This window comes from Syzygium oleosum, unplaced genomic scaffold (assembly GCF_021117445.2).
Source record: "Syzygium oleosum isolate NSW1041296 unplaced genomic scaffold, Sole_v2.1 Sole_v2.04, whole genome shotgun sequence".
Lineage (NCBI taxonomy): Eukaryota > Viridiplantae > Streptophyta > Magnoliopsida > Myrtales > Myrtaceae > Syzygium > Syzygium oleosum.
The window spans coordinates 10,615,185-10,627,411 of NW_026607488.1; the positions used below are offsets into that span (position 1 = coordinate 10,615,185).

The 12,227-nt window shown below is 42.8% G+C and overlaps 1 protein-coding gene and 1 pseudogene across 1 annotated transcript; both read left to right on the top strand.

The window, feature by feature from the left end:
* The window catches only part of LOC115679420 (protein DETOXIFICATION 16-like), a 33,273-nt pseudogene that overhangs the window by 13,136 nt on the left and 7,910 nt on the right, over positions 1-12,227 (top strand).
* LOC130138004 (uncharacterized) lies at positions 1,377-7,780 on the top strand. The gene is made up of 2 exons (XM_056310847.1): positions 1,377-2,426; positions 7,536-7,780. Exons 1-2 carry the CDS (start codon positions 1,415-1,417, stop codon positions 7,553-7,555), a joined length of 1,032 nt encoding a protein of 343 aa, XP_056166822.1. The 5' UTR covers positions 1,377-1,414; the 3' UTR covers positions 7,556-7,780.

A 12,227-nucleotide genomic window follows, 5' to 3' on the forward strand; every position in this document is an offset into this window, starting at 1 on the left:
AATTTGTAAACTCATATTTATAAAATGTTATGTATTAGACATGTTACCATATAAGAAATGGCATTTTGATTGCATAAAATTGGATCGAGCATTTACTGCCATTTTGTGTATTTAAAATGAAAGATTATCTTTTGATTTCGATTTGAATTTACTGAATGCAAATAGGTTTGCAAAACCTTTTGAGAAAGACTCATGAGGAGTTCTTGCATTTGAATGTGGCTTATGAAGGGTTTTATTTTGGTTTATGAAATGGTTTATGAAATGATTTCTGGAATGGGTTTTGTAGATTGGTAGATGATATTGTTGTGGATTTTGATGCTCAGTGTCTCTGTGAACCCAAATGAGGGGTTGTGGGTATGCGCATACTAGTCTAGGATATCCTTGTGGGCCGAGCCACCGGCTTATAGTAGGTGGAGACCTTGCCAAGGGGGGAATCTTGGTCGCCTTTCACGGGGCGTTATCCGTGATCATACTTAGATTTCTGAGCATGAGATTGGCCGATGGAATAGACCATTGGCGTGTGCTTTTCGACGAGATTGGCCAATGGAATTGACCATTGGTTTCTTCTTTGATATTATTAATTGGAATGAGCTTTCTTATTGTGAAAATGTGATGTTTAAGTAGTATATAACGTATTTTGAACCTGGAGTTGGTTATATGTTGGGTTATTTGAGTTTTCGTTTGGTCTTACAACTGTGTGCATAGTAGGTGCTCGATCTACCTAGAAGAAATGTATTACTCACTGAGCCGTGGTAGCTCATTCCTCTCATTTAACTTGTTTTTCAGGTTCTTCACCGAGACGCTAGTAGGCGTGAGAGTTCCGGTGTCGGGGAGAACATTTTGATAGTTGGGACTTTTTGGTACGAGTTACACATGGATGTGGAGCTTAATGTACTTAGCTTTTTGGTGGATTGTAGTTAACTCTGATATTGTAACCAAATAAACTTTATATCATGTATATATGTGGTTGCATATATTTTGATATCATGTGAGTTTTGGTTATGTTTAGGCTGCGTCCTTTTGTTAAAGGATGGCCGTGTCATGCCCTTATTCTTGTTGAGTTTGGGGTGTGACATTTATTGGTATCAGAGCATAAGTTTTGATTTTTGGAGTATAGATATGGGACGTTGTGAGATTGTGTGATAGATTTTTGCGCTAGATTTTTATATACTAAGTGGTATTTCATTCTTGGATTCAGGCGACCATGAGTTCTGACTCGGAGCCACTTGCCTCAGTTCTTAAGAAGAATAAAGGCAAGCGAGTCATTACTTCTGACTCTAGAGATATGCCTCAACGTTCTCAAGGTGTGACTTTAAAAAGGAGACGGGAGGACCAATATGAAGTGAGATCCGACTCACCAGAAGCTAGGGAAGAACCCCAAGAGCCTAATCCCCCGACTGATTTCGCTCAAGCAATGATTCATTGGTATCGTCAGGCGAAGGAATTAAGTGAAGGTGGCACCACTGACTCATGCACCTTCGCACAATTCAGAAAGGCAGATCCACCTAAGTTTGATGGGAAGTTTGATCCTCTTAAGGCCGATGGTTGGATTAGAAGCATAGAGGAAATCTTTAGAGCGGAAAATGTTCATGGCAATCAAAAGGTTAACTTTGCCACTCGTTATTTGGAAGGTGAAGCTATATGTTGGTGGCAGGGGACTAGACCCGCCCTTGGAGGTACTGATGTAATCATTTCCTGGAAGGACTTCACTGAAGCATTCAATGCCCAATTCTTCCCCGAGTCATTCCAAGCGAAGATGAGGAGTGACTTTGCAAATGTATCTCAAGGTAGCTCGTCAGTTATGGAGTATGCAGCCCGCTTTAATCAGCTTAGTAGATTCGAGGAAGGCTTCGTGGCTAGTGAAAAGCGGAGGGCAGAACACTTTCAGCGAGGACTTCGACCTGATATTCGCAGTATTCTCACGCCTTTTGTACTGACTACGTACAAAGATGTCTTGGATCGAGCGATTAGGGTGGAGCAAGACATGTTGGAGAGCGGCGTACAGGGTACACCTCAGTACAAGAGGTTTAAGCCCACTGATTATCATGATAGTCGGACCAATAGTAGCAAAAAGCGGAGGGATTTCAATCAGTCAGGAAGGCCCAAGATTCAGAGTAATCCGGGTCCTTGTGCTACTTGTGGCAAGCGTCATAGCGGTCCTTGTTACCGCAAGACAGGAGCTTGCTTCCTTTGTGGGAAAATAGGACATATGGCGCGTGATTGTCCTGCACAGAAGGATATCCCTGGAGATAGTAGGGTGTGTTTTGTTTGTGGGCAGCCTGGGCACCTAGCATCTGCTTGTTCTATGAGGAAAACTGCATCTTCAGCTGGTAGGCCCCAAGGAAATCAGGAAAGGCAAAAGACGACTGGGAAAGTTTTTGCGATAACAAAGGAGGATGCGGCGGCGTCCAACGCAGTTGTTGCAGGTAATATTTGTATTGCCTCTCAATATGCGTATGCACTATTTGATCCGGGTGCTACGCATTCCTTTATTGCCATTGACTTCGCAAGGAAACTTGATGTGTTGCCTGAGCCTCTTGAGCATGAAATGTATGTTGATACTCCTATTGGAAATTTCCTGATTGCTAACCGTGTGTTCAAGAGATGTTTGCTCCGGATTAATGATGTAGTATTACCTGTCGATTTGGTGGAGTTAGATATACGGGATTTCGATGTTATTCTGGGAATGGATTGGTTATCCACATATCATGCAACTGTTGATTGCTATTCTAAGAAGGTTGTCTTTCGACTTCCAAATCAACCCGAATTCTCTTTTTCGGGAAGTTGTAAAGGCACTTTGCCAAGATTGATATCAGCTTTACAAGTGAGGAAGCTTTTGAGGAAGGGTTGTTGTGGTTATGTGGCTTGTGTAAAAGACACAAGTAAAGATGTTGTAAAGCTTGAAAATATTCCTATTGTCAGAGAATTTCCAGATGTGTTTCCTGAAGATTTGCCTAGCTTGCCTCCTGATAGAGAGATTGATTTTTTTATTGATTTGATGCCTGGTACTACGCCTATCTCTAAGGCGCCATATCGGATGGCACCGTCTGAATTGAAGGAATTAAAAATTCAGCTGCAAGAATTGTTGGATAAGGGTTTTATTAGACCCAGCGTTTCGCCTTGGGGAGCTCCGGTTCTTTTTGTGAAAAAGAAGGATGGTAGTATGCGGCTTTGCATCGATTATCGAGAACTTAATAAGGTGACGATAAAAAATAAATACCCTTTGCCCCGGATTGATGATTTGTTTGATCAACTTCAGGGAGCTCAGGTATTTTCTAAGATTGACCTTCGTTCTGGGTATCATCAGTTGAAGATAAAGGCAGATGATGTACCTAAAACTGCTTTCAGGACAAGGTATGGCCATTATGAATTTCTTGTCATGCCTTTTGGATTAACAAATGCACCTGCTGCTTTCATGGATTTGATGAATAGGGTGTTCAGGCAATATCTTGATAAGTTTATTGTGGTATTCATTGATGATATTTTGGTGTATTCGAAGAGTTTGGAGGAACATAAACAACACTTGAGGTTTGTCTTGCAAACTTTGCGTGAAAAGAAGTTGTTTGCTAAATTCAGTAAGTGCGATTTCTGGCTTGATCATATAGAATTCTTAGGCCATATAATCTCGAAGGATGGCATTTCGGTTGACCCGAGGAAAGTTGAAGCAGTTGTCCAATGGAGTCGCCCTACCAATGTCACTGAAGTGAGAAGTTTTCTTGGTCTAGCTGGCTACTATAGGCGGTTCGTGGAGGGATTTTCTAAACTTGCCGGTCCACTTACTCGCCTAACTCAGAAGAGAGTTAAATTTGTATGGTCCGATCAATGTGAGCATAGTTTCCAAGAGTTGAAGAGACGGTTAGTGTCGGCTCCTATATTGACATTGCCTTCAGGTACTAGTGGTTTCACAATCTACTGTGATGCATCTAAGGAAGGTTTAGGTTGTGTTCTTATGCAGAATGGTAAAGTTATAGCCTATGCCTCTAGACAGTTGAAAGTACACGAGAAAAACTATCCCACTCATGATTTAGAGTTAGCAGCGGTTGTGTTTGCCTTGAAGATATGGCGGCACTACTTGTATGGTGAGAAATGTGAGGTCTTTACTGATCATAAGAGTTTGAAGTACATCTTTACTCAGAAAGAATTAAACATGAGACAGAGGAGATGGCTAGAACTCTTAAAGGATTACGACCTGTCTATCAATTACCATCCAGGTAAGGCAAATGTAGTAGCCGATGCCCTAAGTCGTAAATTTTATGGAAACATGGCTACATTGCTCACTTCTCAGAAGCCTATTCTTGAGGATATGAGGAAGTTGGACTTGGAGGTATTGGTACATCAGCTTGGTGCTCGATTAGCTAATCTTCAAGTACAACCAATGTTGATTGATAGAACTAAGGCTAAACAGAATGGGGATTCTCAGTTGGGAAAGATTAGAGAAGGAGTAGAAGCTGGGAGACAAAAGGACTTCAGTATCCATGCGGATGGGTCATTGAGGTTTCATGGTCGGCTATGCGTTCCTGATGATTCGGGATTGAAAAAAGAGATATTGCAGGAAGCTCATAGTACGAGATTCTCTATCCATCCGGGAAGCACTAAAATGTACAGGGATGTGAGAGAGAATTTTTGGTGGATCAACATGAAGAAAGATATCGTGAAGTTTGTTGACCAGTGTCTGGTTTGCCAGCAAGTGAAGATTGAGCATCAGAAACCAGGTGGACAGCTACACCCACTTGAAATACCTAAGTGGAAGTGGGAGCATATTACTATGGACTTCATCGTCAGTCTACCGAGGACACCTAGTGGTAAGAATGCTATACGGGTGATTGTCGATCGATTGACTAAATCTGCTCACTTTTTGTCATATCGATTCGGTCTTTCACTTGAGGATATGGCGAAGCGGTATGTTAATGAGATAGTGAAGCTTCATGGGGTGCCAGTGAGCATTGTTTCTGACAGGGATCCCAGGTTTGTGTCTAACTTTTGGAAGAGTTTGCAAGGAGCATTGGGTACTAAACTCAACTTTAGCACGGCTTTTCACCCGCAAACAGATGGACAGTCTGAAAGAACGATTTAGACATTAGAGGACATGCTAAGATCCTGTGTTATTGACTTTGGCGGTTCGTGGGACGAACACCTTCATTTGGCGGAGTTTTCTTATAATAACAGCTATCATTCTAGCATCAAGATGGCTCCTTTTGAAGCTCTATACGGTCGAAAATGCAGAACTCCCGTATGTTGGGATGATGTTGGTGAGAAAAGATTAACCGGTCCAGGGTTTATTCAGCAGTCAGAAGAGAAAGTCATGGTGATTCGAGAGCATTTGAGAACAGCACAAAGCCGTCAGAAAAGCTATGCTGACCTCAAAAGACGCAAGGTAGAGTTCAATGTGGGAGATCATGCATTCCTCAAAGTCTCTCCAATGAAAGGCGTTATGAGATTTGGCACTCGTGGTAAGTTAAGTCCAAGATATGTGGGACCATTCTTAATATTAGAGAAGATTGGTGAAGTTGCTTATAAACTGGCTTTACCACCAGCGTTATCGGGCGTGCATGATGTGTTCCATGTGTCTTTATTGCGGAGATATGTGCCAAATCCTGAACATGTGCTTGACTTTACACCTTTGCGGTTAAAGGAAAACCTATCATATGACGAGCAACCAGTACGCATTGTTGATAGAAAAGATCAAGTGCTACGACAACGCACTATTCCTTACGTAAAGATTCAATGGCAAAACCACACTGAGAGGGAGGCCACTTGGGAGCTTGAGGAGGAGGCAAGACGCAAATACCCTCACTTGTTCGATGATTGAGGCACGTCTAAATTTCGCTCTAAATTTCGAGGGCGAAATTTTTTTTAAGGAGGGGAGAATGTAAAATATGGGTTCTGAAAAAAAAAAAAAAAAAAAAAAAAAGGTCAACAAGTCAACAGAAGCTACAGTGGACTCTCGACCAAATTAAAAAGGAGGCCGAGAGCTCCTTGGCTGAGAAAAACAGAAACGGAAAAGAAGAGAAAGGAGAGGAAAGGGAAGAAGAAGAAGAAAAAGAGGAGAGGAGAGGGTTTTGCGCCGCGCGGACCTCGCCTAGCCGATTCGACTTCGAATCGCAACGCTCGGTAAGTACTCGCGCCCCTCGTTCGTTTGATCGGAGAAGTTTTCCGATTTAGGGTTTAAATTCGGAATTTTGGGAAATTCGAGCGGCGAAGTCTGATTTTTGAGTCGTTCAGCTGCGTATTTTTATAGAATTGGTAGTTTACAGTGTTGCGGAGCTGTGGGATTTTACGGAGCCTGATTTGGACTTATGATTTGCTGGATATGAATTTTTGAAGTTGAGTGCGCGCAGTGAACAGTACGCGAACAGTGGTTTTTAGGCCGATTTTCGTCAGTTTTCGGCTCGATTTTGGGGCTGCCAAGTTGGGGTTCCTGTAGTGCTCCGAACAAGCTTTCTTTTGACTATAAACTTGCTTGGATTGGAGTTTACTGGAGAAAGTTATGGCGCAATCAAGTTTTGCGCTTAGGCGTTGTATTGTGGGCGATTTTGGATAATCGCGTTAGACGAGCGTTTTGAGGGCGTCTTTTAGTCGTTATATTAGCATCTAAGCCTAGTTGAGCCGAGTCGTGGTTGAAGTAACATTTTACTCGGTTTTGATACCGTTTTTCGACTTATTGTTAGGTATTCAAGTGTGTCGGCTCGAGAAATCGCTGTAGGTTAGTTTTTCAGCTTTTCAAGGTGAGTGGTACTATTTCTTCTTTGAATTTGTAAACTCATATTTATAAAATGTTATGTATTAGACATGTTACCATATAAGAAATGGCATTTTGATTGCATAAAATTGGATCGAGCATTTACTGCCATTTTGTGTATTTAAAATGAAAGATTATCTTTTGATTTCGATTTGAATTTACTGAATGCAAATAGGTTTGCGAAACCTTTTGAGAAAGACTCATGAGGAGTTCTTGCATTTGAATGTGGCTTATGAAGGGTTTTATTTTGGTTTATGAAATGGTTTATGAAATGATTTCTGGAATGGGTTTTGTAGATTGGTAGATGATATTGTTGTGGATTTTGATGCTCAGTGTCTCTGTGAACCCAAATGAGGGGTTGTGGGTATGCGCATACTAGTCTAGGATATCCTTGTGGGCCGAGCCACCGGCTTATAGTAGGTGGAGACCTTGCCAAGGGGGGAATCTTGGTCGCCTTTCACGGGGCGTTATCCGTGATCATACTTAGATTTCTGAGCATGAGATTGGCCGATGGAATAGACCATTGGCGTGTGCTTTTCGACGAGATTGGCCAATGGAATTGACCATTGGTTTCTTCTTTGATATTATTAATTGGAATGAGCTTTCTTATTGTGAAAATGTGATGTTTAAGTAGTATATAACGTATTTTGAACCTGGAGTTGGTTATATGTTGGGTTATTTGAGTTTTCGTTTGGTCTTACAACTGTGTGCATAGTAGGTGCTCGATCTACCTAGAAGAAATGTATTACTCACTGAGCCGTGGTAGCTCATTCCTCTCATTTAACTTGTTTTTCAGGTTCTTCACCGAGACGCTAGTAGGCGTGAGAGTTCCGGTGTCGGGGAGAACATTTTGATAGTTGGGACTTTTTGGTACGAGTTACACATGGATGTGGAGCTTAATGTACTTAGCTTTTTGGTGGATTGTAGTTAACTCTGATATTGTAACCAAATAAACTTTATATCATGTATATATGTGGTTGCATATATTTTGATATCATGTGAGTTTTGGTTATGTTTAGGCTGCGTCCTTTTGTTAAAGGATGGCCGTGTCATGCCCTTATTCTTGTTGAGTTTGGGGTGTGACAGTTACATTCAGTCGAAGCTTCTCCATCGAACAATTGGATTACTGCAACATGATTAAAGCTAAGTTCTCTCTCATTCTCTGACTCATTTTTCTATTAACTCAATAGCATTGATCCTCGGTCTTTTCTTGAACTACCAGAAGCTTCTTCACCAATCTTCCTTCTCTATCACCCCCCTAACACCGAAAGCCACCGCTGATTGACACCATTCGCTGCTCCGGAGTCCCACTAATTATTCCTCTGTTTTACTGTTTTTTCTTGTCAGAGACTTCGAAGAGCTTGGCTCCTGCTCGTTTCTTCTTCGCCAACGTCAATCACCAGAAATGACACCTCCAAGACATCAGCTACTTGGTTTGATCATCCTTTGAAATCAACATCTACATCTCCAAGATAAGTACCTCTCTATACTCTTTTCTTGGAGAAACAAAGATGAGAAGTCTTAACTATTGGTTCCCTCAAGATCATCTGCCATTGAGTTCCTGTTTGTGATTTGAACATGTTTCATTACATATTTGATGAATACAATATGGATTATGGCTTTAATGAGTTCCCTGGTTGATGAAGATTTTTTATGATGTTAAGATTTTGAAGCTAGAACAATGATGAACAGAGCTAGGTGAATGATGAACAATGCAAAGATATGATCATGTCTCTGTTGGTTGTTGGAAAGAAATAATAAATGAAAGAGGCAAAGGGAAATCAAGCGAAGTATGAGTTCATGGTCTGAGGTGCTTTACCGAGAAACTTCTTATACAAAAAGAAATTGAATTTCCTAAGAAGTTTATATCTAGTTATCCTCATTTAAAATTCGTCATTATAATTCTTTTTTGTCCTCATTACTATATTCATATTGTGTATAAATACTCTAAATACCTTACAAAGCCAGCCATTTTTACTAGATACCCATTACCTTATAATTATTTCCCTAATTGTCACTCGCATCTGCCTCCATCCATCACCGTGGATCCCATTGTTCGTTTGCAGCTCTATCTCCCTCGCCACAGACCTCCACTTGGTGTATTTACCAAAAAACTGACCCATCGCCTACCACATCCGCCCATGCGTTTCCAACATTGTCATGTTGAAGAACACCTAGGTGATGCTTGCAATCACCGCGAACAAGAAGATCATCCCACTGGCGCAGCTACTCAGCAATAGTCGGCTCCCCACCCGGTCGAGGTAGAAGATTGCAATGAGGATGATCATTGTCTTTATGAAGGAGGTAATGCCGGCTTTCTCGAAAATGCGAGGGTTATAGAGGACGACTGCATCGATGCTAGAGGCATTTTAGAAGAATTGGATCCCAACGACATAGACAAGAATGTGGTGAATGGACAAGGTTGGGTGGAGGAGGAGCTCCCACCATACACCCTCCTGGATGCTTTGTTTGGTGACCTTGACAACGTCGTTGTTGCACTCGTCAGGTGTTTTAATAAAGGGACATTTCTCCAAACTCTACAAAGATGGATGGAGGAGTTTGCATAGATGACACATTAACAAATGAGGAGTGCAACGACGACATTGTCAAAGTCACCAAGCAGAGCATTAGGGAGGGTGTGTGGCAGGATCTCATCCTCCATATGACCTTGTTTGTCCGCCACATCCTTATTTACGTCGTTTGAACCCACTTCTTTGAGCAGGTCCCTAGTATCGATGCTATCATCCTCTACGGCACTTGCATTTTCGAGAAGGCCAACATGACCTCCTACTACAGAAAGCTCGTTACGCCATTACAGTCGGCTTCGAAAAGAGAGTGCTCTTCCTTATCACCACCTTCCTTGACACAGGTCGAGCGGTAGCTGTTGCTGCTGAACAATGTCAATGGGATGATCTTCTCACTCGCCTCCCTCAAAATGTGCCTCACATCAACGACCATAACCACATGAAACTCATATGGGTGGTGGCCATATGTATTGCTTCGATGTTGTACTACGTAGCATTCCTCTCTTTCAGGATGGGGCCGATCACATGGGTGTACAGCTCAGGGATCTTCCCGCAAAGGCTACGTGCCGGGGGGGTGGTGTGTAATCGGCGTGGCGGTGAATGGGATGGTGAGTGGAGTATTATTTATGATGTTCTTATCGCTGTACAACGCGACCACCATTGATGGGGCCTTCTACTTGTTTGCGTAGATCATGAGCGTCATGGGGACTTTTTCTACATGATGATGTCAGAACCGCAGGGGCAAACGGTGGAGGAGACGGGACAGTTTTTTCGGCAAATACACCAAGTGTAGGTCTGTGGCGAGGGCGATAGAGATGCAAAGGATTAATGGAGTAGACGGCGACATGATGTAGACAGCAGCGAGGGGCGGTTAGGTAAATGATACTCCGGCAACGCGTCAACATCGACAATTACCGTGTGAGTGATATTCTATCTACGAGGATGTTGATTTCTAGTTCAAGCAAAACAAAAGGGAATGCTAATTTTCCGATCATAATTGTGAAAGGGAAACAAGGTTTGTCTCATTTGGTGGGATCTTCTAGTTGTGTCGGTTCCCTTTATTTGCATTTAACACCTCAGAAGCTCTCACGCAGATAAAGAGACACTCATAAGAAATCTAACTCGACAAAACTCTGCCTAATTGTACTTCACCAAGCATGTGAGAAGATAAACTTAACCGTCAAAGAAAGAAACGTGTGTTGTCAACTTCGTCATTTCTGCCGCGAGAATCTCTAGGATATCTAAAGCTATTGCCCTGTTTTTTCCCTCTGCTTCGCTCACTCTGCCCAAAAGCACAGAAGAACCAATCAATTGGACGTGGAAGAACAGAAACAGCATTTGGAGTAACCGCTGTTAGCAGTTTCCCAGGAGAAGAAGGCGTCCACATCAGGGAATGGATTCAAGAAAGATGAGATTTTCTTGGAAATCAAGCAACAACTGTCATTGGCCGGGCCATTGGCGTGACATCCTGAAAATTGGTCCAATTGGGATTTATGAAATACTGAGTTTTATGAATATACTCGTAGTTAGTTCTCGCCCGGAACTGATTATTCCAGGGATACTAACCATTAGGGAAAGGCTGACTGAGGATTTAAATTCGTACGACGAAAAGAAAATTCGATCGTAAATTGATTTTCGACCATAAAATCGCCGAGGTGATATTTGGAGCCACTGTTGGCCGATCCGAGGATAACTAGGGGACAGTTCGCCACTGTCATAGTAGTGGATCGCAGGTGATTCTGCTGGACCACGAAATGAATTGGCGAACGATCCTGAACTTATACCAAACGATTGTGCCCCTCGGATCTAGTGATTGATCCTTGCGATTTAAATGACAACCGAAGTCATCACGAACCGGATGAACTTGCACGTGACTCGAATTATTATCAGTCACGGGTCGAATATGCGAATTTCCCCAACGAGCCACCCGTTAGTTTGAGAAACGCTCGAGTTGCGTTTACTAAGATTTAATTATTTAATTGAGCCCAAATTGGACATCGAAAAATTAAGAAGTCACAACGGGACGTTAGGACGACGTTGCGGTTAGAACGTGTAATTTTGGATTGTCCCAATTCCTTCAGGAAAATTCGATTTCGATGAGAAATGAGGAAAGTGACCATTTTACCCCTAGGAATTTATAAAGGGCATGTTTTATGAGGGAGGGGCATTTTGGTCATTATGCCCTAACTTTTTGAATGGACAATTTTGCCCTTGGAATTTTATGAAATTCCCAAATTGCCCTTGGATATTTTTGGGTAAGATTCGATCTCGGCCGTCGGTTCCAAGATAAGATCAAATCTCGGCCGTTGATTCAAAAGATTAGACAAGGGCAAGATGGTCATTTGCCATTTGGTCAAAAATTCACTATTTAGGTCCAAGACCCATTCTCTCTCCTCATTTTCTCTCTCTCTCTCTCCATTCGGCAGCCCCCCCTCACCGAACCGGCCATCTCCTCTCCTTGGCCTTACGCCGGCGTCGCCGCTCACCGCCCGCCGTGCCGCCATCCCACGCCGCCGTACCGCGCCACCATCACCACCCTACGCCGTCCGTCTCTCTCTCTTCCCCTTGGCCGTGAGCTGGCCGGCCAAGGAAGCCCCGCCGTCGCTCGCCGTCGCCGTCCGCCCAAGCCGCCGAGCCGCTCGCCGTTCGCCGCCGTCCCCGTCGTTTGCCGCCGCTTTTCGCTCTAGCCACGTTAGTCTAGAGTTTCAGGTAAGTCGCGCCCTAAACTCTATTTAGGACGTCGGGTATCGACAGACAATTTTCGTGGTAGAATCGGGTTTAATTAGGTGCGGAATTGTACAATTTTAGGTGCGGAAATGTTTAGCGGGCCTTAGGATTCAATTTGGGAATTTTGGTGGAAATTTTGAGGTCAAAAGTGGGCTGTGAATGGTTGATTGGAGTACTGTGATGCTCGGTTCGGTACGAAAATTGGATATTTAGAATCGGCGATTAATTGTGGGAAA